The following is a 22,140-nucleotide window of genomic DNA, read 5'->3' on the forward strand; positions in this document are numbered from 1 at the left end:
AAGTATACTGGTTTTTAAGAACAAATGAGTTGTTTAGAAATTACAAAATGTTAGGACATAGGGATTAAAAAGGTGGAATAGAAGGACTGGAGCTCAACTTCTCTCTTAAAAACAATAAAATTCACAACTAAAGACTGAGCACTCTTCACCCAAATGGATCGGAAACCTTAAAAAAGATATCCTACTCCAGAAGAAAAAGAGGAGGCCACATCAAGAGGTAGGAGGGGCAATTTCACCATATAAACAAACCCATACCTCCTGGGTGGGAAGCTCCACAGACTGAAAACTAACTGGTTCACAGAGACTCACCTACAGGAGTGAGAGCTCTGAGCCACACATCAAACTCTCACGTGTGGGGATCTGGCACTGGGAGAAAGAGCCCCCAGGGCATCTGGCATTGAAGGCCAGTGGCGCTTGTGTGCAGGAGATCCACAGGACTGGGGGAAACTGAGACCCCATTCTTGAAAGGCACACACAGACTTTCATGTGCACTGGTCCCAGGGCAGAGTAAGGTCTCCATGGGAATCTGGGTCAAACCTGACCACAGTTCTTGGAGGACATCCTGGGAAAACAGGGGTGAACGTGGCTTGTTGTGAGGGAAGGACATTGAAAGCAAAGCTCTCAGGAATACTCAGCAGCCATGCCTTTCTCTGGAGATGGCCATTTTGGGAAAATCTGACCACACCTTTCAGTCCCAGCTGAGAAGCTCCAGGGCAAACAACAACCCAGGTGGGATCACAGCCCCACCCCTCAGTAAACAGGCTACCTAAAGACCCCTCAGGCACACAGCTGCCTCTAATCCCATCCAGAGACTAAGCGCCACCCACCAGAGGGATTAGAATCAGCTCCACCTGCCAGTGGGCAGGCATCAGCCCCTCACATCAGGAAGCCTACAGCAAGCCCCCATACCAACTTCAGTCACAAGGGGGGAAGACAAGACACCAGAATTAAGAGAGGCTACAACTCTATTGTCTGCAAAAAGTTCACCACACCAAAAACCTATAAAAATGAAAAGACACAGAACTATAACTCAGATGAGGGAGAAAGAAAAAACTCCAGAAAAATAGCTAAGCGATCTGGACATCATCAGCCTCCAGGAAAAAGACTGCAGACTGTCAATGCTGAAGATGATGCCAGACATTGGAAACAAACTGGAGGCAAAGACTGAAAATTTACAGGAAACACTGAACAAAGAAATACAAGATTTAAAACTTAAGCAAGTAGAAATGCAAAATACAATAACTGAAATAAAAAATTAATCAGAAGCAGCCAACAGCAGAATAGAGGAGGCAGAAGAACGAATAAGCGAGGTGGAGGACAGATTAGTGGAAATTACGGATGCAGAACAGAAAAGAGAAAAAAGACTGAAAAGAAATGAAAAGAGTCTCAGAGAACTCTGGGACAACATTAAACACACCAACATCCGTATTATAGGGGTGCCAGAGGGAGAAGAGAGAGAGAAGGAGACAGAAAAAATACTTGAAGAGATAATAGCCGAAAACTTCCCTAACATGGGGAAGGAACCACTCACTCAAATCCAGGAAGCACAATGAGTACCATATAAAATAAACCCAAGGAGGAACACCCAGAGGCACATATTAATCAAACTGACCAAAATTAAAGACAAAGAGAAAATCTTGAAAGCAGCTAGGGAAAAGAAACAAATAACATACAAGGGAACCCCAATAAGGTTATCGGCAGATTTTTCAACAGAAACTCTGCAGGCCAGAAGGGAGTGGCATGATATACTTAACATGATGAAAGGAAAGAACCTCCAACCAAGATTACTCTACCCAGCAAGGCTCTCATTCAGATTTGAAGGAGAAATCAAAAGTTTCACAGATAAGCAAAAGCTAAGAGAATTCAGCAACAATAAACCAGCCTTACAACAAATACTAAAGGAACTTCTATAGGCAGAAAAGAACAGAGAAGGAAAGAAAAAAGAGCAGCAAAAGCAAATCCAAAGCAATTAATAAAATGGCAATGAGAACATACATATCAATAATTACCTTAAATGTGAATGGATTAAATGCCCCAACCAAAAGACATAGACTAGCTGAATGGATACAAAAACAAGACCCATATATATGCTGTCTTCAAGAGACCCACTTCACTTCTAGGGACACATAAAAATTGCAAGTGAGAGGATGGAAGAAAATACTTCACGCAAACGGGGATCAAAAGAAAGCTGGAGTAGCAAAACTCTTAACAGATAAAATAGACTTTAAAATGAAGAATATTTTAAGGGACAAGGAAGGACATTACATAATGATCAAAGGATCAATCCAAGAAGAAGATATAACAATTTTAAATATCTACGCACTCAGCAGAGGTTCACCACAATGTATAAGGCAACTGCTAACAACCTTAAGAGGACAAATCAACAATAACACAATCACAGTCGGGGACTTTAACACCCCACTTACAGCAATGGACAGATCAACCAGACAGAAAAGCAATAAGGAAACACGGGCCCTGAATGATGCATTAAACCAGATGGATTTAATAGATATTTATAGCAAAAGCAACAGAATACACATTCTTCTCAAGTGCACATGGAACATCCTCTAAGACTGATCATATCCTGGGCTACAATCAAACCTCAGTAACTAAGAAAATTTAAATCACATCAAGCATCATTTCCGACCACAACGCTATATGACTGGAAATCAACAACAAGAAAAAAACTGCAAAAAACACAAACATGTGGAGACTAAACAACATGCTCCTAAACAACCAATGGATCACTGAAGAAATCAAAGAGGAAATTAAAAAATACTTAGCAGCAAATGACAACAAAGATACGACACTCCAAAACCTATGGGATGCAGAAAAATCCATTCTAAGAGGAAAGTTTATACCAATACAAGCCCACCTCAGGAAACAAGAAAAAGCTCAAATAAACAATCTAACTTTACATCTAAAGCAGCTCGAGAGAGAAGAACAGACAAGACCTAAAGTTAGTAGAAGGAAAGAAATCATAAAGATCAGAGCAGAAATCAATGAAATAGAAACAAAGAAAACCATAGAAAAGATCAATGAAACGAAAAGCTGGTTCTTTGAAAAGATCAAAAAAATTGATAAACCCCTAGCCAGACTTATCAAGAAAAAAAGAGAGAGGACTCAAATCAATAAAAATAGAAATGAAAAAGGAGAAGTAACAACGGACATCACAGAAATACAAAGGATCATAAGAGACTACTATATGCAACTACATGCCAATAAACGGAAAACCTAGAAGAAATGGACAACTTCTTAGAAAAGTACAATCTTCCAAGACTAAACCAAGATGAAATAGAAAAGATGAATGGACCCATCATAAGAACTGAAATTGAAACTGTGATTAAAAAACTTCCAACAAAAGCCCAGGACCAGATAGCTTCACAGGCTAATTCTATCAAACATTTAGAGAAGAGCTAACAACTATCCTTCTGAAACTATTTCAAAAAATTGCAGAGGAAGGGATACCCCCAAACTCATTCTATGAGGCCACCATCACCCTAGTACCAAAACCAAACAAAGATACCACAAAAAAAAGAAAACTACAGGCCAATTTCACTGAACATGGATGCAAAAATCCTCAACAAAATACTAGCAAAATGCATCCAACAATCCATTAAAAGGATTGTACATCATGATCAAGTGGGATTTATCCCAGGGATGTAAGGGTTCTTCATTATCTGCTCCATCAGTGTGATACACCACATTAACAAATGGAAGAATAAAAACCATATGATCCTCCAATAGATGCAGAAAAAGCCTTTGACAAAATCCAACACCCATTTCTGATAAAAACCCTTCAGAAAGTGGGCATAACGGGAACCTACCTCAACATGATAAAGGCCATATACAACAAACCCACAGCGAACATCATTCTCAATGGTAAAAGGCTGAAAGAATTCCCACTGAGATCAGGAACAAGACAAGGATGTCCACTCTCGCCATTACTCTTCAACATAGTTCTGGAAGTCCTAACCACAGCAATCAGAGAAGTAAAAGAAATAAAAGGAATCCAAATTGGAGAGGAAGAAGTAAAACTATCACTATTTGCAGATGACATGATACTCTACCTAGAGAATCCTAAAGACTCTACCAGAAAACTGTTAGAGCTCATCCACGAATTTGGCAAAGTCGTAGGATACAAAATTAATACACAGAAATTGACTGCATTTCTATACACTAACAGTGAAAGAGCAGAAAAAGAAATTAGGCAAGCAATCCCATTTATCCCATCCAAAGGAATAAAATACCTAGGAGTAAACCTACCTAAAGAGACAAAAGACCTGTACTCTGAAAACAATACGCTGCTGATGAAATCAAAGATGACACAAATAGATGGAAAGATATACCATGGTCATGGATTGGAAGTTAATATTATCAAAATGACTCTACTGCCTAAGGCAATCTACAGATTCAATGCAATCCCTATCAAATTACCAAGGACATTTTTCACAGAACTCAAACAAAATATTTCAAAGTTTGTTTGGAAGCACAAAAGACCCAGAATAGCCAAAGACATCCTGAAAAAGAAAAATGGAGCTGGAGGAATCAGGCTCCTGGACTTCAGACTATACTACAAAGCAACAATCATCAAAACTGCATCGGAGTTCCCGTCGTGGCGCAGTAGTTAACGAATCCGACTAGGAACCATGAGGTTGCGGGTTCGGTCCCTGCCCTTGCTCAGTGGGTTAACGATCCGGCGTTGCCGTGAGCTGTGGTGTAGGTTGTAGACGCAGCTCGGATCCCACGTTGCTGTGGCTCTGGCGTAGGCCGGTGGCTACAGCTCCGATTGGACCCCTAGCCTGGGAACCTCCATATGCCGCGGGAGCAGCCCAAGAAATAGCAACAACAACAACAACAACAAAAGACAAAAAAAAAAAAAAAAATGCATGGTACTGGCACAAAGACAGAAATATAGATCCATGGAAGGAACAGGATAGAAAGCCCAGAATTAAACCCACACATCTACAGACAACTCATCTATGACAAAGGAGGCAAGAATGTACAATGGAGAAAGGACAGCTTGTTCAATAAGAGGTGCTGGGAAAACTGGACAGCCACATGGAAAAGAATGAAATTAGAACACTCCCTAACACCACACACAAAAATAAACTCCAAATTGATGAAAGACCTAGATATAAGACCAGACACTATAAAACTCTTAGAGAAAAAAATAGGCCAAACACCCTCTGACATAAATGACAGCAACATCTTCTCAGATCCACCTCTTATTAGAGTATTGACAACAAAAACAAAAATAAACAAATGGGACCTAATCAAACATCGAAGTTTCTGCACAGCAAAGGAAACCCTAAACAAAATGAAAAGACAACCCACAGAATGGGAGAAAATCTTTGCAAGTGAATCGACTGACAAGGGATTAATCTCCAAAATTTATAAACACCTTCTGCAGCTCCATACCTAAAAAAGCAAACAACCCCATCAAAAAATGGGCAGAAGATCTAAACAGGCAGTTCCAAAGAAGACATACAGACGGCCGAGAAACACATGAAAGGATGTTCAATATAACTCATTATTAGAGAAATGCAAATCAAAACCACGATGAGGTACCACCTCACACCAGCCAGAACGGCCATCATCAAACAGTCTACAAACAATAAGTGCTGGAGAGAGTGTGGAGAAAAAGGAACCCTAGTACACTGTTGGTGGGATTGTAAATTGGTGCAACCACTGTGGAAAGCAGTATAGAGATTCCTCAGAAAACTAAACATAGAACTACCGTTTGATCCAGCAATCCCACTCCTGGACATCTATCCAGAGAAAACCATGACTCGCAAAGACACATGTACTCCGATGTTCATTGCAGCACTATTTACAATAGCCAAAACATGGAAACAACCTAAATGTCCACCGACAGAGGAGTGGATCAAGAAGATGTGGTACATATCCACAATGGAATATTACTCAGCCATTAAAAGGAATGAAATACCAGAATTTTTAGCAACAAGAATGGACCTAGAAATTATCATGCTAAGTGAAGTCAGCCATACAATGAGACACCAACATCAAATGCTTTCACTGACATGTGGAATCTAAAAAAAGGACAGACTGAACTTCTTTGCAGAACAGATGCTGACTCACAGACATTGAAAAACTTATGGTCTCCAGAGGAGACAGTTTGGGGGTTGGGGGGATGTGCTTGGGCTGTGGGATGGAAATCCTGTGAAATCAGATTGTTATGATCATTATACAACTACAGATGTGATAAATTCACTTGAGTAATAAAACACAAAGGAAAAAAAGAGACCCCCTTAAAATTAAAAAAATGAAAAAAATTATAAAATGTTATCAAAAGTAAGTATTTAATAAATTTCAAACATAGAAATGTAAAAAGTTACTTCAAGGAAAATGAAAACTTGTAAAAATCCAAAAGTTAAACATATTATCTTAACTCTAATTATCATCAGATAATCTTAATAAGCTATTGTCAAAACCAACCACTGTCATTTCCAGAAAAATATCTTGCAATTTTGGATTTATCATTTCTATTATTTCTATGGAAAATCAATACCAGCACACACTGTTGCTGAACTCACAATAGGTTTGGATTCTTTTTTATCAGTGTGTTCTGAGATGTATACCAGATGCCAGCTGCATCCCATGATGTGCTCCGGGGCAGCCTTGACCCACAGAACCCTCCACTCCAATCCTCAGGTGGGCATCCAGGCCTGCCAGTCCCTCTTCTTAGCCCCCAGTGGCTTAGTGCTCAATGCATCTCCGTCCATCTTTGACAAAAGTGGGCATAAATTAGAGCAATAACTTCCCCAGAGCAGGTAGCATCTGTGAGAAGCTAAGATTGTCTCCAAACTAAGCATAAGTCTTTTAAAAGATAACATAATAAAAAGAAAGGGCTGAGACAATTTACTGTTACTGCCCAAAGTCTTGATGTCCTATCTGTAAACCATAAAACCCAAACAGAAACTTCTATGAAGTTAGGTAAGTCAATATATAAACACAAACAGTAAACTTAATCTGAATGTCCATTTATTGGAAGCTGATTAGGTAAGTTATCAGTAAACACTATGATGGTTCTTTTGATGTGTCAACTTGGCTAGGCCACAGTCCCATTATTCAATTAAACACTGAGCTAGGTGTTTCTGTGAAGACACTTTACAAACGGGATTAAAGTCCCTGATCAGTCAACATTAAGGGAACATCCTGGATAACCTGGGCAGGCCTGGTTCAATCAAAAGGCTTGAAAATCCAAAACTTCCTGCTCTCCAAATCTGCAGGAGAAATCAGCATTTTCCCCAAAGATGTGTTCAGCATTGATTTAACTGCTGAAATCCAGAGGACAGCTGTGTTGAGTGTGCCAACTGCTATCAGCAGCCCAAGCCCCACAACCATGCTTCCGCCAGACAGCAAGGACCTGGCCTGTGCTCAGCGCTGCCTCGAGCTGAGTGTGGCAGCCCCAGTGTCCCCAGGACCCATTCAAGTCTCTGCTCATTGACTTCCCAGGGAAGTCGAGGCTCATCCTGACCCAGAAGTCACATTCCTTCTTCCAGCTGATGTCATCCAACAGTGGCAGCACTGTTCTCCCCTTCATGGCCCAGTGTGTGCTTGATGCCCAGTGTTTTCAAAACCGAACACAGTATTGTTACAAAATACCTCCATTGGGGGTGAGAACAGAAAAGCCAGGAAATCATTAAGCCACAAGTCTGTACAGTGCTCACTTTGGGAGAAAAGTAAAGAATTCAACTGTGTTAGTCGTTAAGAGGGCTTCTAGGTAGTGATAGTGTTCTGTTCCTTAACAACAGATGCACTGTCCATTTTATTATGCTTTAGACCATACATTTACACTGTATATGCTCTTCTGTATGTGTGACTCATTTCACAGTTGGGGAAAAAAAGATATAAACTTGTAATAGCAGCGAGAACTGAAAGGTAAACCATCAAGCAGCCAGAGATCATATCCTGGAAGGTATGAGCACACGAAAGAGTATGCATAGGTGAAATTAGGTCCAGGAAACCCACAGGCAGAAGAGCAGCAGAAGGGAGAGGTGGAGAAGGTCTAGCTGTCCCTGGTCAGGCCTCAGAGCCCTGTCCCCTGCGGGAGGACCGTCATTCCCACACACACTGTGTTGCCCAATTGTGAGTTTATCCTTGCTCCATGCCCCCCTGGCAATTCCTCGTATTTCTCTCCAATCATCCTTGGCATCTGTGACCTGTCAGTCCTGAGAGGGGTGGCAGCTCAGCTTCCCAGTCCCAAGTTCCAGCTGGCCAGCCCCTTTGGTCATCCTCAGAGCCCTGTTCCAGCCAAGGGGGCTCAGGACTTTGGGCCCGTGCTTGCCTCCTGGTCCAGACCCCTTCAGTTTCTGCTCCTGAATATTAAGGTGTCAAGGACTTCTCCAGCCTCCAAAAGTCGCTTGTGAAGACTCCTCGAGCTGGGATTTTGCTTAGCATCTGCAAGGCTAGCAGTCAAGTCCCATCGCCCATCTGTAACTCAGAAGTCAGCCTGGTAAGGACCTTAGAGATCTAGCCTACACTGTCTCTGGAAGCCCAGAGAAGATCCATCCAAGGCCTCCAGGCTGGAGCTGAAAGTCAGCTCTGCCTTTCCAGAATGATCTGAGCCTGCGTGAGACAGACACCAACTGCAGGCAGAGGCTATACACCTCCGGGTTCTGCATGGTTCAGAGACAAGCATGAAACCCCCACCTGGTGCTGTTCAGCAGTGTCCCAGGGGCTGCCAGGCCTCAGTGCATCAGTGGGTTAAGGATCCAGTATGGCCGTGAGCTGTGGTGTAGCTTGCAGACTCGGCTAAGATCTGGTGTGGCTGTGGCTGTGGCGTAGGCCAGCAGCTATAGCTCTGACTCGACCCCTAGCCTAGGAACCTTCATATGCTACAGGTGCAGCCCTAAAAAAACAAAAAAATAAAAATAAAAATAAAAAGGCATAGTGGTTTTTCCTGGCAATTATAAAAGAAATACAGGTTTCCTATAGAAACCCTGGAAAATACAGAAAAGTCTAAAGAAGAAAATAAAAACCACTCAAAATGCAGCAAGTATAAACTACTAAGGTTTTGGCATCATCATTGGTATTTTTTTAAAAGAAACCATTTCCTAAAACTGCACTTCACTTGCAGAGTGGGTCACAGAATCCATGCAGCAGCATCCCCCTAGGAGTTCAGCGCTCGATCAGCTGCACAGGCCCTCCCCTCCTCTCAATAGCCACAAGCCGGCACCGTTCTGTGACTCCTGTGGCCACAGGAGAGGTCAAGACAGGCCGGGGTAGAACTGCACCCATGGGAAAAGACTGTGTTGGGGGTGGGGGTGGCACTGATACCAAGTCTGCCCCTGTTGATCCAGCCACAGGAGCAGCATGAGGCTTTTCCAGAAGAGTCTGCCCTCAAGCCCCTCTGAGCAAAAACATCAGAGGAGGGCACTGCTCTGACACAGGCCTTAGGGTGTTTAATGAGGCAGCCCTGGCTTCCCAGCTACCCTGGAACAGACAGACTTTCAGGCCCAAGCAGGCTCCCTAGCCATGGGTGGTCTCGAACCTCGGTCCCCATGCCAGGCTGGGCCTCCTTCACCTCTGGGGCCCCAGTACAGACAGGGACCTGATTGAGAGCATGAGGGTATCCCGATGTCCTTCAAATCCCCTTTGCTTTTCGAGGCCCAGCCCAACCTTGCAGATCCCAAAGTGAGCCCCCGAGGGCAGGTTCTGAGTCTTACACCAATCAGCTGCCTGGCTGCACCACCTGCGTCATGCTGGACAGACGGACACGTGGAGGGAAGGAGGGGGTCGAGGAGATGCCGCAGGTAAAGAGGGCTCCTGATCATCATGCGAGCTGGACAGAACTTCACACAGCAGCCAATTCTAGCCACAGGCCATGGGGAGCAAAGCTGTGTTAAATTTAGGAAAGGTGGAAAACAAATGAAATACAGGTCTCTTCACCACAAGTTACAGAAACTGACCTTTATTTATTGTACTAAAGTCTGTTTAACTTTTGATACAAAGGAAGGTTTTAGTACAGAAAATCCCAGTCTGTCGGAACAGTACCTGTGCACACTGTACCATGACAGCGCCCCCCCGCCTGCCGCTCAGAGCGGCAGCCCCATGGGGCACATGAGTGACGCCCCAAGAGCCTACGGTTGGTCTTGCTTGTCTGAGCCAGAACGTGTACCTATGAATGAAAGGCAGCACTGAGGACTGAGACTGTGCAAGAAAATATATCCCTTTTTTAAAAATGTCAGTAAAGGCTAAACTATAATCTAGTGTCTAGAATTACAAAGAATAAAATGAAATCAGAGATTTCTTGCTAGTAAAATGAAATGTTAGGAACAGTATTAAAATAGAGGTCCTACCCCAGTGACACTTACCCGGAGCCCCGTACAGTACCTATAATTAACAGGACGCACAGTTTAAGGAGGAACCACATCAAATCTTCAGCCAGAGACATCCAGCGTCAGAAGCATAAAAAAGTCAAACAAACCCAGACAAAGACATTCTTGTGGAGAACTGCTCATGCTGTGAGCACTGGAGCCAAGACTAGATAGATCTTAGTTCCTCTCTTGAGAGTTTTGACAGTGACCATACCAATCCTTAAGCCTCCATAAGTGCTCTCTATTCAAAGTCTGAAACACGAATGTTTTCATATCAAAACAGTTGATGTGCCTGCCCCACTCTAGAGCGTGTAAGAATTTCCCTGCAAAATCTGCACTGGTAAAAGCTGTCACTACTCAGAGAACCTAAAGAGGACCCAGTGACATGCATCAGCCCCAGCCTAACACCCTGCCCGGAACTACCTTTGTAAGTGAACCCATAAAGCTTCGAGGACCAGAGAGAATGCTGGAATAATGAGCAAGTGGAGAAGAAGTGACAGGGTGAGGAAGGCAGGAGGCAAAATCTGAGGGACAAATCTGAAAGATGGCCAAAGTCTCCTTCCTTGGTGCAGGAGAGGAGAACGCTGCCGCTGGAGAGACAGCCCCCACAAAGGCACTGGTTCCGTGCCCACTACACTGGTTGAAGCATGTGCAGTCGCCAGGCCCTTCCAGGAGAGGCACCACCAAGGAGCAGGAAGTTTGTCAAAGCTCTGGTCCCGTCAACAAGAACCTCCCAAAGCAAAGCAGCCCCCAGCGAGGTTCCAGAGTGGTTTTGCTGAAAACAGGCACAAAACCAACACCAAAGCAACAGTGACGAAAGGGCAGGAGCTGGGCAGCAACAACATGGAGCGATTCAAGTAAACATAAACAACCAAATACTTAGAAAAGGCTTGTAAACTTGTGATCTGAAAGGTTTTCTTTGCAGCATCTCTGATCAGCTGGCTACAAGAAAGGTTGGTGCTGAACCCCTCTCAAAGTCCTTTGTCTTAAAGCACATATGTGAGGGGAACGCAGTCTGCTGGCCAGGGCCTGGATCCCATTCATCTGTGGCCCTCTGTCTACAAAGGAGGTGCTTCTGGAGTCCTAGTCCATGGATCCTTCCCCTTCATGTTTATATAGAGAGAGGCTTCTATCTTTAGTCACTAAAAAAGAGCTGAACCAGGTGGTCATGCTGGCGGCTGAGCTTGCAGTTGTCTCCAGTACCGTGTTCTATAGAGGGCAGGCTGGGATCCACAGGACTTTATTTTGCTCTTGATTAACCATTGCCAAGATCTGAGTGCAAATGCTCGACAGGGCTCCTCCCTGGACGACTCCTGCAAAAGAGCCCCCAAACACACGTCATTGGCTCAGAAGAAGACCCCAGGTTGGGGGCAAATAAACACATCTTTCACTCTTCCTGGTGTTCTGCCTGTTTTGTTCTACTTGGCCCTCCTGCCCCACTCCCACCTCACTCTCTTCCATCAGCGAGAAACTGGAAAAGAAAAAGAGTTGAATGCAAATCACTTCAGCTTTTTATCTATCCTTCTTGGCAGCTGTTTCACAGGATGTTAAAAACTGCGGCTCAAGTGACGGCTGGTGTCCAACTTTGCTAGGCTGCCCTGGCCTCTGTAGCAGGGCGACCAGGATTTGACCATGTGCATGAACTGCCAGGTCCTACTGCAATAATGCCCTGGGCTGCTTTGCCTAGTCTTGTAGTGGGGAGTCCTGGCACATTGGAAGACGGTTAGGGCTGTGTTGTGATGGTCCAATCGGCAGCAAGATTCTACAGGAAACAAGGCTGGGTCTCAGGAGCTCAGCACCCCACAACCCAGAGAAGATTCCCCACCAAGACGAAGGGATGTCTCCAGCTCTGGCTCAAGGTCTGCTCTGCAGGCTTTCGACACCATGGCCTGGCAGATGTCGGCCAGGGCTCCCTGTGTGCTCCAGGGAACAGCGGCGAGCCCCAGAAATTGACAGTGAGTATTTAGAAACTGCTATGGAAGTATGACATGGTAATTTTACATCTGTTGAATAAAAAAGTCAAGGCTTATATATTGCAAGGTTTTGGAGTTTTAAAATTTCATTTATCTAGTAATTGGTAATGTATCTGACTGGTTTGCAATGGACTGGAAATTAAAATACAAGCACAGAGGAGTTCCCGTCGTGAATCTGACTAGGAACCATGAAGTTGCGGGTTCGATCCCTGGTCTTGCTCAGTGGGTTGAGGATCTGGCATTGTTGTGGGCTGTGGTGTAGGTCACAGACACGGCTTGGATCCTGCGTTGCTGTGGCTCTGGCATAGGCCAGCAGCTGTAGCTCTGACTGGACCCCTGGCCTGGGAACCTCCATATGCCACAGAAATGGCCCTAGAAAAAGGCAAAAAGACAAATAAATAAATAAATAAAAATAAATAAATAAAATACAAGCACACATACGCATACACAGACAGAAGCGCCAGGGGTGGTTTTTGAGACCAAATGTTTCATGAGAAGCACCAAACTAGATTACAACACTTTCTATGAACTAATTAAAATCACTGCCTCTGCCTCTCTGTGACCCCAGTGTTATTATGCCCTCTATAAATGACTGATTTTATGGAAGAAATTGAAAGCCACCAAGTAAAATGGCAGTTAGTAATTTGGAACATGCTTCTGGTTTGCTTTGTTTCAAAGATCAGAGATAATCAAGGTGCAGCTTGCCTTTAGATATCACTGTAAAACTGGCCTGCCCTGGAGGGTGCTGGGGACAGACGGTCACAACCACCACCACAAGTCTAGCTGCCTGTGGAACACTGGAGCTGCTACTCAGCCTGTGCAGCCACTAGGCCAGACCAAGTCAACCTTACCTTCCAACCTGCAAGCTCCTGACGTTGCCCTGCCGGCAATCAGATCACCTGTCATGAACACCACGATGGCGTCTACCAGGCACTGAGGAAGCATGGGCTGCTACCACTTCTAAGAAGGACATCCTTGGGAAGCCTGTGTTTGTCCCTGCTGCCTGCTCCTCTCCAGGCCCGACGCACACCTACCTGTGAAGTATCTGCTGTACTCCTGTTCAATCTTCTGAGCAGTCTCAAACTGCTCTTTGGAATGTCTCTGAGTCACCTTGTCCTTCAGGTAGATGGGATCTCTCTGCTCCCTGTCAGGACATCCAGGGACCCATACTGTGCATCTCACCTTCCCCAAGTGCTCCTCCCTGCTCCTCTGTTACTCTCTGCAGAGTAACCACTGCAGTGTCCCCATGTTCCCCCCTCATAAAACACAGCAATAGCCTGTAGGCTCCACAGAGAGCTCTGGGCAGATTGGAAGAAGGTGAGTGCCCCAGCGTGTACACAGAGACCAGACACCCAGCTGGTCCCCAAGTGCAGGTACCAGAAGTTTAAAAGCACAGAAAGGCTATGTGGATGGGGGGGCCTTGGCAAGCCATTAGCCCAACCAGCACAGAAGCCGAAGGTCAGTGAGAGCAAAGGCCATTCCACATCACAAGCCAGCTACTGGCAGAGCTAGACCTCGGCCAGGCCACCCAGGAAGATGAGAGGCAGGAGAAGGGAAAGGGCACAGGGCTCAGGAGGGGAGCTATGCAGACATGATGGACATACTCAAGGAGCTGTGGCAGCATGCAAACAGCACCAAGAGGGGCAGGGAAGGAGGGCTGTCCTGAGAACATGCCTGACTCAGCTTGAGACAGGGTTTCAAGAAGGACAGTCATTCCTGCCCGGGACGCCTATTCCAAGGCCCATGGGCCCATCTCTTTCTTCCACCCCTCCCCCATAGCTTTGAGCCAGCAGCCCATCCCCAGCAAGACCCCAGGCTGAGCCCCCAAGGAGCCTGTCACCTACTTGATGTGTTTGGCGCTCTTATAGTGGATGAAGATGACGATGGGGTAGATGTGCATGTGGTGCAGCCGCTCGATGGCGTGGGGGGCGATGTCCAGGAGACAGTGCCGGTTCTAGGGACATGGAGAGAGTGAATACCTGGGTGGGAGCCCTGGACACCCCAGGCTTTCTCTGCCACCTGTGGGCCCCAACCCGCACCTCACACTGCTCTGCTCTGCCTTACCCTGTGGATGAACACATAAGGTTCTACCAACAAACAAGGCAGCAAAACCAGTCTTTCATGAAGATGAAATGATACACAGTGGGAGAACTTCTCCCCACAACCTGTTGGCTGTGATGATGGTCAAGGCTGGGAACCAAGGCCAAATGGGGCCTGGACCACCCAACTCCAAACTTCCCCTCCTGCTTTTACCCAGAAATGGAACTTCCTAAAGCTGGAGCCCTCCTGGCCTCAGAAACCTTATTTCTGCCAGTCTGGGCAAAAGAAGATGCAGAGACTTGGTGGGGGCTATGGCAGGAGCGGGATGCATGGGTTTCTGCATGGCTGTGACTGAAATATGCCTGAGCCCCTGGGAAGAGTATGAGCTAATGACAGGCCACACGCGCTCTGCCTGTGGCTACCCCGACCCCAGAAAGCCCCAGAGGGGCCCACCCTGTGGCAGGCTGCCTAATGTCCTGGGGCACCCCTGACTGGAGCCCGTTCACTTCAACTGGGCAATGCGCACTGAGAACTCCTCACAGACCAGGAGGAAGCTGGAGCCCAGCAAGGTGAAGTGACCACCCAGGAAGGGGTGCCCATACCCTTGGACCTTCAAGGGCCGCCTTTGCAGCATACCTGGCACACTTCCCCACTCCCCCTCACGCAACCTGGCCAGCTGCCCCTGGTGTGTTCAAAGGCCTAAGGCATGTGGCAATGGCTCTCACCCTTTAAGGGTCAGGCCCTGATGGAAAGCCCCTGTCCCTAGAATAAGGCACAAGATCAGCAGACACATTCTGGGACCCTGGTGTACAAATTCCTGTGCGGGGCTTTTCCTAGAGTCCAAAGATCTTGTCAGAGGCCCTCAGAGAGGAAAAGGTGAAACATACACATCTGTCCAGGATGAGCTCCCTGCTCATGAATGCAGAAGTACACAGAAGCACTGGGGCCAGCCCCCAGTATGTTAATTCAGGTTAACAGGACACGGGCAAGCTCATGTGGTCTGAGAGACACACAAGGGAGAGGTGCAAAGGTACAGGGCCCAGACACGCAAAAATACACAAGGGGTTCAAGCTCAGGGCTCAAACAGGTACCCATCCCTTGATCTAAAGCAACCAGTACCTTTTCTGTGATCTCCTTTATGGAAGCCACTGTGGTCACATCAAAGTGGCCACTCCGCCGCTTGAAGTCAACAAATAGGCAGTCTTTGACACCCCGCTCAATGGCCTGCTGGGAGGCCTTCATCACCTCTGCAAAGCACAGAGACAGGAATCAGGATGCCCTAGGCACCATGAGCCGTCACAGCAAGCTCCACGAAGAACACTGCACAGAAAGGCCATTAGGAACCCAGCCCTACTGTCCTCTCTCCTAGAGAAAGAACTAGACACCATACGCTGACCCGACCCAAGTCAGGAGGGATCCACCCCCAGGAAGCAGGTGGACACAGACACAGGGACAGACACAACCCAGCAGGTGTGGTACCCTTACCAAGGGGACATCTGCAGAACTTGCCAGGTGCCTCGTTCACCAGCATTTCCTTCACCACATCCAGTAACGGCCCCAGAATCAGGACGGGCCTCAGGGAGGTGCAGTCCACCTTCTGGACCCGCTGATAGGCAAGGCTCACCGGATCTGAGGGAGAGAGAGGAACAGTGTCATGGGCACTGGATCTGAGGGAGAGAGAGGAACTGCGTCATGGGCACCCACCTGGAACAAAGGGAGGGAAGGAGGGGGCTGGGGACCCACTGCTTCCCTGACCACACTTACCACGCAGACCCACCCCCTCCACTCCACAAATCTAAAGCCAGGCAAAATAACCAGTTCACCCTTGTTTGCTGGGATCTGCCCAGTTTTAGCACTGGGAGTCCCGTACCCCAAGCACACCATGGCACAGTCCCTCCTGGAGTCCAGCACAGTCCCCGCTCCATGAAACACCAAGGCACTTAAGCACTTCATTCTGCTCAAATTCTCCCGCATGTGCCTACCCCTACTATACATTCTCTGTTCTCTGGAAATGCAGCCTCCCCTGAGGTAGGTGTGGTCATATGACCTAGACCTGCCCCGAGGTGTGAGTGAACTCTCCCCCCTTCCAGGGAGCTGAAATGGACAGGACCAGGTGCAATGAGCCAGTGCTGATCCTGCAGATAAGAACAAACCTTAGGAAATGACAGAGCCACAGACAGAAGGGACCTGACTCCCTGATGCTCCCCAGAACAGAGGTGCCTCCCAGAGACCAGCCACAAGGTCAGACTTTTACATGTCAGAGAAGTGAGCCTCTATTAGGCTTCAGCCATTGTTATTTGGTCTCTGTTACAGCAGTCAAACTGATATCCTACTTGATATGTGTAGTAAATTTCCCCTTTCACAGATGAATAAAAAATCCTCACAAGAAGAGACAATCCAAAAACCAGCAAGCGAATGTCTTCTTGGTACCTCGCTGGTACCAATCACTGTGCTAGCATCTCAGAAACACTTATAAAAGAGTAGAAAGCACATTACAAAGCTCACATTCCAACCAGGCTTACAGACAGCAACACAAAAGAAACAAGACAACCATACAAGGGTTGCCCATCATCGCTAGGCACCAGGACAAGAGGCCTCACTCTTAGGGCAGAGCTGAGGTAAGAGTAGCCTGAGGTAGGCTTGTGAGGACAGGTCAATGAGGGGTTCAACCTGGAAGAGTCGTGACTAGGAGACGAGGAAAGAGGGACCAGAAGGCACAGCTTTAAATGAACACACAACCATGGTGCTAGGTGCAACCTCATCTCTGTAAACATCAAGCTCAGGGGCGGAGTTGAGGGAGAAGTGAACACAGTCTCTCCTCTTCCCTCACCCACCCCGTGCTTGCATTTTTTAGGACTGATAATTATCTATGTGCATCATTATGGCTTTTCATATAACCTTTCTCAGTTTGGTGACCAGATGATCTGTTGTTAAACCAGGGAGAGGGTTTGTGACCACATTCACTACCCAAGACCCCCATGCCCTTCTGACTAAAGACTCCGCAGAGTCCCAGGGCAAAGAACTTTCTCCAAGAAGACAGAAAAACATCCCCTCTTTTAAAACTTTGAACATTACAAGTAAAGCCAAACATCCTCTCTTGACACCTCTTCCCCAGTCCTGGTGCCCAACAGTAGCCTCCTACCCACTGTAATAGTCAGTTATGAGGATATAAAGTATATCCTTCCAGACATCATTCTGATATGCTGACTTTTATATGCCCCCTGACCCTAGAAAATATATATGTCCATGTGTTCAACAAAAAATGACATGATACCATAAATACTCTGCAACTCCTCCTTTCACTCCATGTCATGTTTCTGGGAAGCATCCCTGTGGATTCATACTTCTCTTCTGACTCCTTTTGAACATTCTGCAACATGGATGCACTGCATCTATTTATCCATTTCCCTGTATGTGGATATTGAGTCACTATCCCTTCAATTTACTTGAACAGAATCAATCATATTTCCCCCCAATGACCAACAATCCACACTGAGGGGTACCAATTTAGAAAATTCCTGTTCTTCCCTGAATAATCTGCTCCGCTTTGTCAGAAGTTTTCACAGGAGTTCCTGTCATAGCTCAGCAGCAATGAACCTCACTAGCACCCATAAGAACAAGGATTTGATCTCTGGCCTTGCTCAGTGGGTTAAGGATCTGGCATTGCTGTGAGCTGTGATGCAGGTCACAGAGGCGGCTTAGATTCCAAGTGGCTAGAGCTGGCAGCTGTAGCTCTGATTCCTACCCCTAGCCGGGGAATTTCCATATACTGTGGGTACAGCCCTTAAAAAAAAAAAAAAAAAAAGCTAAATATATAAATAAAACCCTAAAGTATAAAAAGTAGTTATAAAACTACATTAATGTTCACACAATATAAAAGGAGGTAACTGGTCTCATCTATAACATAAAAGGGTTGGAGGGGAACACAGAGATGTTGAGTTTTTATATAAGATTGAAATTAAGCTAACGTCAGTTTAAAATAAATTGTTCTAACCTTAAGATATTTTATGTAATTGCAATGATAACCAAAAAGAAAGTATCTATAAAAAATATACAAAGGAAAATGACAAGAGACTCAAAATATGTCACTACCAAAAAAAAAAGATCAATGAAATACAAAAGGCAGCAAAGGAAGGAAAGATAGACAAAAAAGCTACAAGACATACAGAAAATAGCAAAATAGTAATACTAATAATTACTTCCCTATCAGTAATTATTTTAAATGTAAATGGATTAAATGCCCCAATTAAATGATGTAGAGTGGTTGAATGAATAAATAAACAAGATGCAACTATATACAAGAGACTCACTTTAGATCTTGGGCCATACATAGGCTTGAAGTGAAAGGATAGGAAAAAAAAATAATTCATGCAAATGGAAACATAAAGAGAGTACCAGCAATTATATTAGACAAAATAGATTTTAAGACAAAAACTGTCACAAGAGACAGAGAAGGAATTTATATCATGATAAAAGGGTCAATTTTCCAGACAGCTATCACAATCATAAATATATATATACACCTAAGATTAGAATTCCCACTATGTGAATAAAACATTGATAAAACTGAAAGGAGAAATAGAAACACAGTATTAGGGGACCTTAAAAACCTCACTCTCAGTTATGGATAATATAACCACATGTTAGCTCAGTAAAGAAGCAACATTTGAACAACTCTATAGGCCAATGGACCTAACAGACAGTTACAAAATACTCCACTCAAAAAATCAGAATATCCATTTTTCTCAGTCATTATAAGTGCATATGGAACATTCTCCAAGACAGACCACATGTTAGGTCACAAAACAAGTCTTAACAAATTTAAGAATTCTGAAACCATACAAAGCATCTTCTTTGACAATGGAATAAAACTAGAAATCAATAGCAGAAGGAAAACAGGAAAATTCATAAATATGTGGAAATCAAACAACACATTCTTAAATAACCAGTGGGTAAAAGAGAAAAAAAGTCACAAAAGAATTTGGAAAATTTCTGGAAAATAAGTGAAAACAAAAACACAGCATACCAAAACTTATGGGGTATAGACAAGGCAGTTTATAACAGGGAAACTTACAGCTGACATTGTAAACATTGACAACGAAAAAGAAGCTATCAAATCGACCCAAATTTACATTACAAGGTAACAAACAAAAACCACACAAAAGTTCTAAAATTAGCAGAAGGAAGGAAAGAAAAAATATAAGAACAGCAACAAATGAAATGCAAACTAGAAAAACAATTAGGAAAAACAAAATCAATGAAACCAAGAATTGGTTTTTTGGAAAGATCAATAAAATTGATAAACTCTTAGATGAAGAAAGAAAGAAGACTTAAAAACCTAAAATTAGAAATGAAAAAAAAGGAGAGGGGTATTACAATAGATTTCACAGAAATAAAAAAAATTATAAGAAACTATGTGGGAGTTCCCATTGTGGCTCAGCAGGTTACGAACACAACTAGTATCCATGAGGATGTGGGTTTGATCGCTGGCCTTGCTCAGTGGTTAAGGATCCAGTGTGGCTGTGGCTGGCAACTGCAGGTCTAACTCAACCCCTAGCCTGAGAACTTCCATATGCCTTAGGTGTGGCCCTAAAAAAAGAAAGAAAGAAAGAAAAGAAAAAGAAAGAAAGGAAGGAAGAAAAAGAAACTACTGTGAGCAATTATATTGCAACAAATTGGATAGCGTAGAAGAAATAATAATTTCTAGAAACATGAAGCCTAACAAAGACTGAATCATACAAAAATAAAAAATTAAACAAATGTATAAGTATAGAGACTACAACGTAATCAAAAACTTCCCAATAAAGAAAAACCCAGAATCAAATGGCTTCTTTGCCAGAGAATTCTATCAAACATTTAAAGAGGAAGACACCAGTCCTCCTCAAACGCCTTCAAAGAAATGAAGGAGAGGGAAATGTCTAAACTTATTCAAAGATACAAGAAAACCACAGACCAATATCCCTGACAAATACAGATGCAAGAATCCTCACACCGTTAGGATGTCACTATCAAAAGAACAGAAAATAACAAGTTCTGGCAAGGATGCAGAGAAATCAGAATCCTTACGTACTGCTAGTCAGAATGTAAAAAGTACAGTCACTAGGAAAATGGTATAGTAGTTCCTCAAGAAAATTAAAAATACTAATTAGGAGTTCCCATTGTGGCTCAATGGTAACGAACCCAACTAGTATCCATGAGGATGTGTGTTCAATGCCAGCCCCACTCAGTGGGTTAAGGATCCAGCATTGCTGTAAGCTGTGGTATAGGTTGGCAGCTACAGCTCTGATTTATCCCCTAGCCTGGAAACTTCCATATGCCACAGGTGCAGCCCTAAAAAGACCAAAAAAAAAAAACATATATATATGATCCAGAAATTCCACTCTAGATACAGTCCAAAGAATTCAAATCAGGATCTCACAGAAATCGCCCCTATCTTCATCCAGCATTATTCACAATAGCCAAGAGGCAGAAACAACCCACATGCCCACTGACAGCTGAATGGGTAAAGAAAATGTGGTAGGTTTACACAGCAAAATACTATGCAGCCTTTAAAAAACAAGAAAATCCTGTCATATACTACAACATGGATAGGCCGTGAGGATATTTTGCTAACCAAAAATAAGTCAATCATAAAAAGACAAATACTGTATGATTCCACTCAGATGAAGTATCTAGAGTAATCAGAATCACAGAAACAGAAAGCAAAAAGTTGATACGGTTGTCAAGAACAAGGAGTGGGGAGGAGAGGGAGGATTAGCAATTACTGGGTATAGTTTCAGCTTTGCAAGATAAAAAAGTTCTAGAGATCTGACACACAACAATGCAAATATACTTAACACTACTAACCTATACACTTAAATGGCTAAAATGATAAATTTAACATTGTATGTCTTTTAACTCACATGAAACACACAGAAACTAGGAACCTAAAAACTGTAATTTCTCAAATAAACACATACTGGACACAACAGAGAGTGGATTAAAGAATAGGAAAAAGGCCAGTAGAAAACATCCAGGCTGAAGCATGGAGGGGGAAAAACAGTGAGAAACATATTTTTTTTAAAGGTACAGAAGACATATGAGACATGGTCAAAGAACTAAGATATAGGAGAAGAAGAAAGAAGAGCACAGAAGCAGTCTTAAAAAACAAGAGGCATCTTCCAAACTAACCAAAACATCAACCTATAGATTTAAGAAGTACTAAGAACCCCCCCAACCCAACACCCTAGCAGGATAAACAACGAAAACCACACCTGGACACATCATGGTATGACCACTATGAAATAAAGGCCCAGACAATCTTAAAACACTGGGGGAGGGGAGAGAAGCAGGTCAGACACACATTATCTCGGCACTTCTCACCAAAAATGATGTGTGGTTGGCTGACAAGGGCCTCATTTAGGTCAATGCCTAATCCCCAGGGCCTGCGTCTATTACCTCACATAGGTTATCACCTCACTTTTTCAAAGTCTGCTTTGTGCCCTTTCACTATCTGTTTTTGCTAACCAAAAGAAACCCAAAGAGGATGTTTACTTTTACAAAAAAAAGGAAAAAGTGAAAATAGTGTCCAGCATTTGTTTTGTTTGCTGTGAGTTGAGCCTTTACTATAGAGGCAGCACACACACTGAGCGGACTGGCTCCCTCCCCAGGACCCATGCTTAGCATCAGGCCACCAGGGCTCTGCAAACATCTGTGCTTTATCTTGATTTATTCCGTGCATCCATTCAACAAGATATGTCCTATGCTAATTGCTCCTTCCCTTTCTGCCTTTTCGGCTTACAAAA

The 22,140-nt window shown here is 44.2% G+C and overlaps 1 protein-coding gene across 1 annotated transcript in view; it reads right to left on the reverse strand.

Moving 5' to 3' along the window:
* DLG5 (discs large MAGUK scaffold protein 5) overlaps window positions 9,922-22,140 on the reverse strand; it is a 127,804-nt gene continuing 115,585 nt past the window's right edge. Inside the window, exons 28-32 of the mRNA XM_021074240.1 lie at window positions 15,842-15,985; window positions 15,476-15,603; window positions 14,161-14,270; window positions 13,351-13,460; window positions 9,922-11,656 (exon numbers count right to left, since the gene is read on the reverse strand). Of these exons, the coding sequence (XP_020929899.1) occupies window positions 11,553-11,656; window positions 13,351-13,460; window positions 14,161-14,270; window positions 15,476-15,603; window positions 15,842-15,985 (596 nt within the window). The 3' untranslated portion in view covers window positions 9,922-11,552. The remainder of the gene's footprint in view (window positions 11,657-13,350; window positions 13,461-14,160; window positions 14,271-15,475; window positions 15,604-15,841; window positions 15,986-22,140) is intronic.

This window comes from Sus scrofa, chromosome 14, assembly GCF_000003025.6.
Source record: "Sus scrofa isolate TJ Tabasco breed Duroc chromosome 14, Sscrofa11.1, whole genome shotgun sequence".
Taxonomy (NCBI): Eukaryota; Metazoa; Chordata; class Mammalia; order Artiodactyla; family Suidae; genus Sus; species Sus scrofa.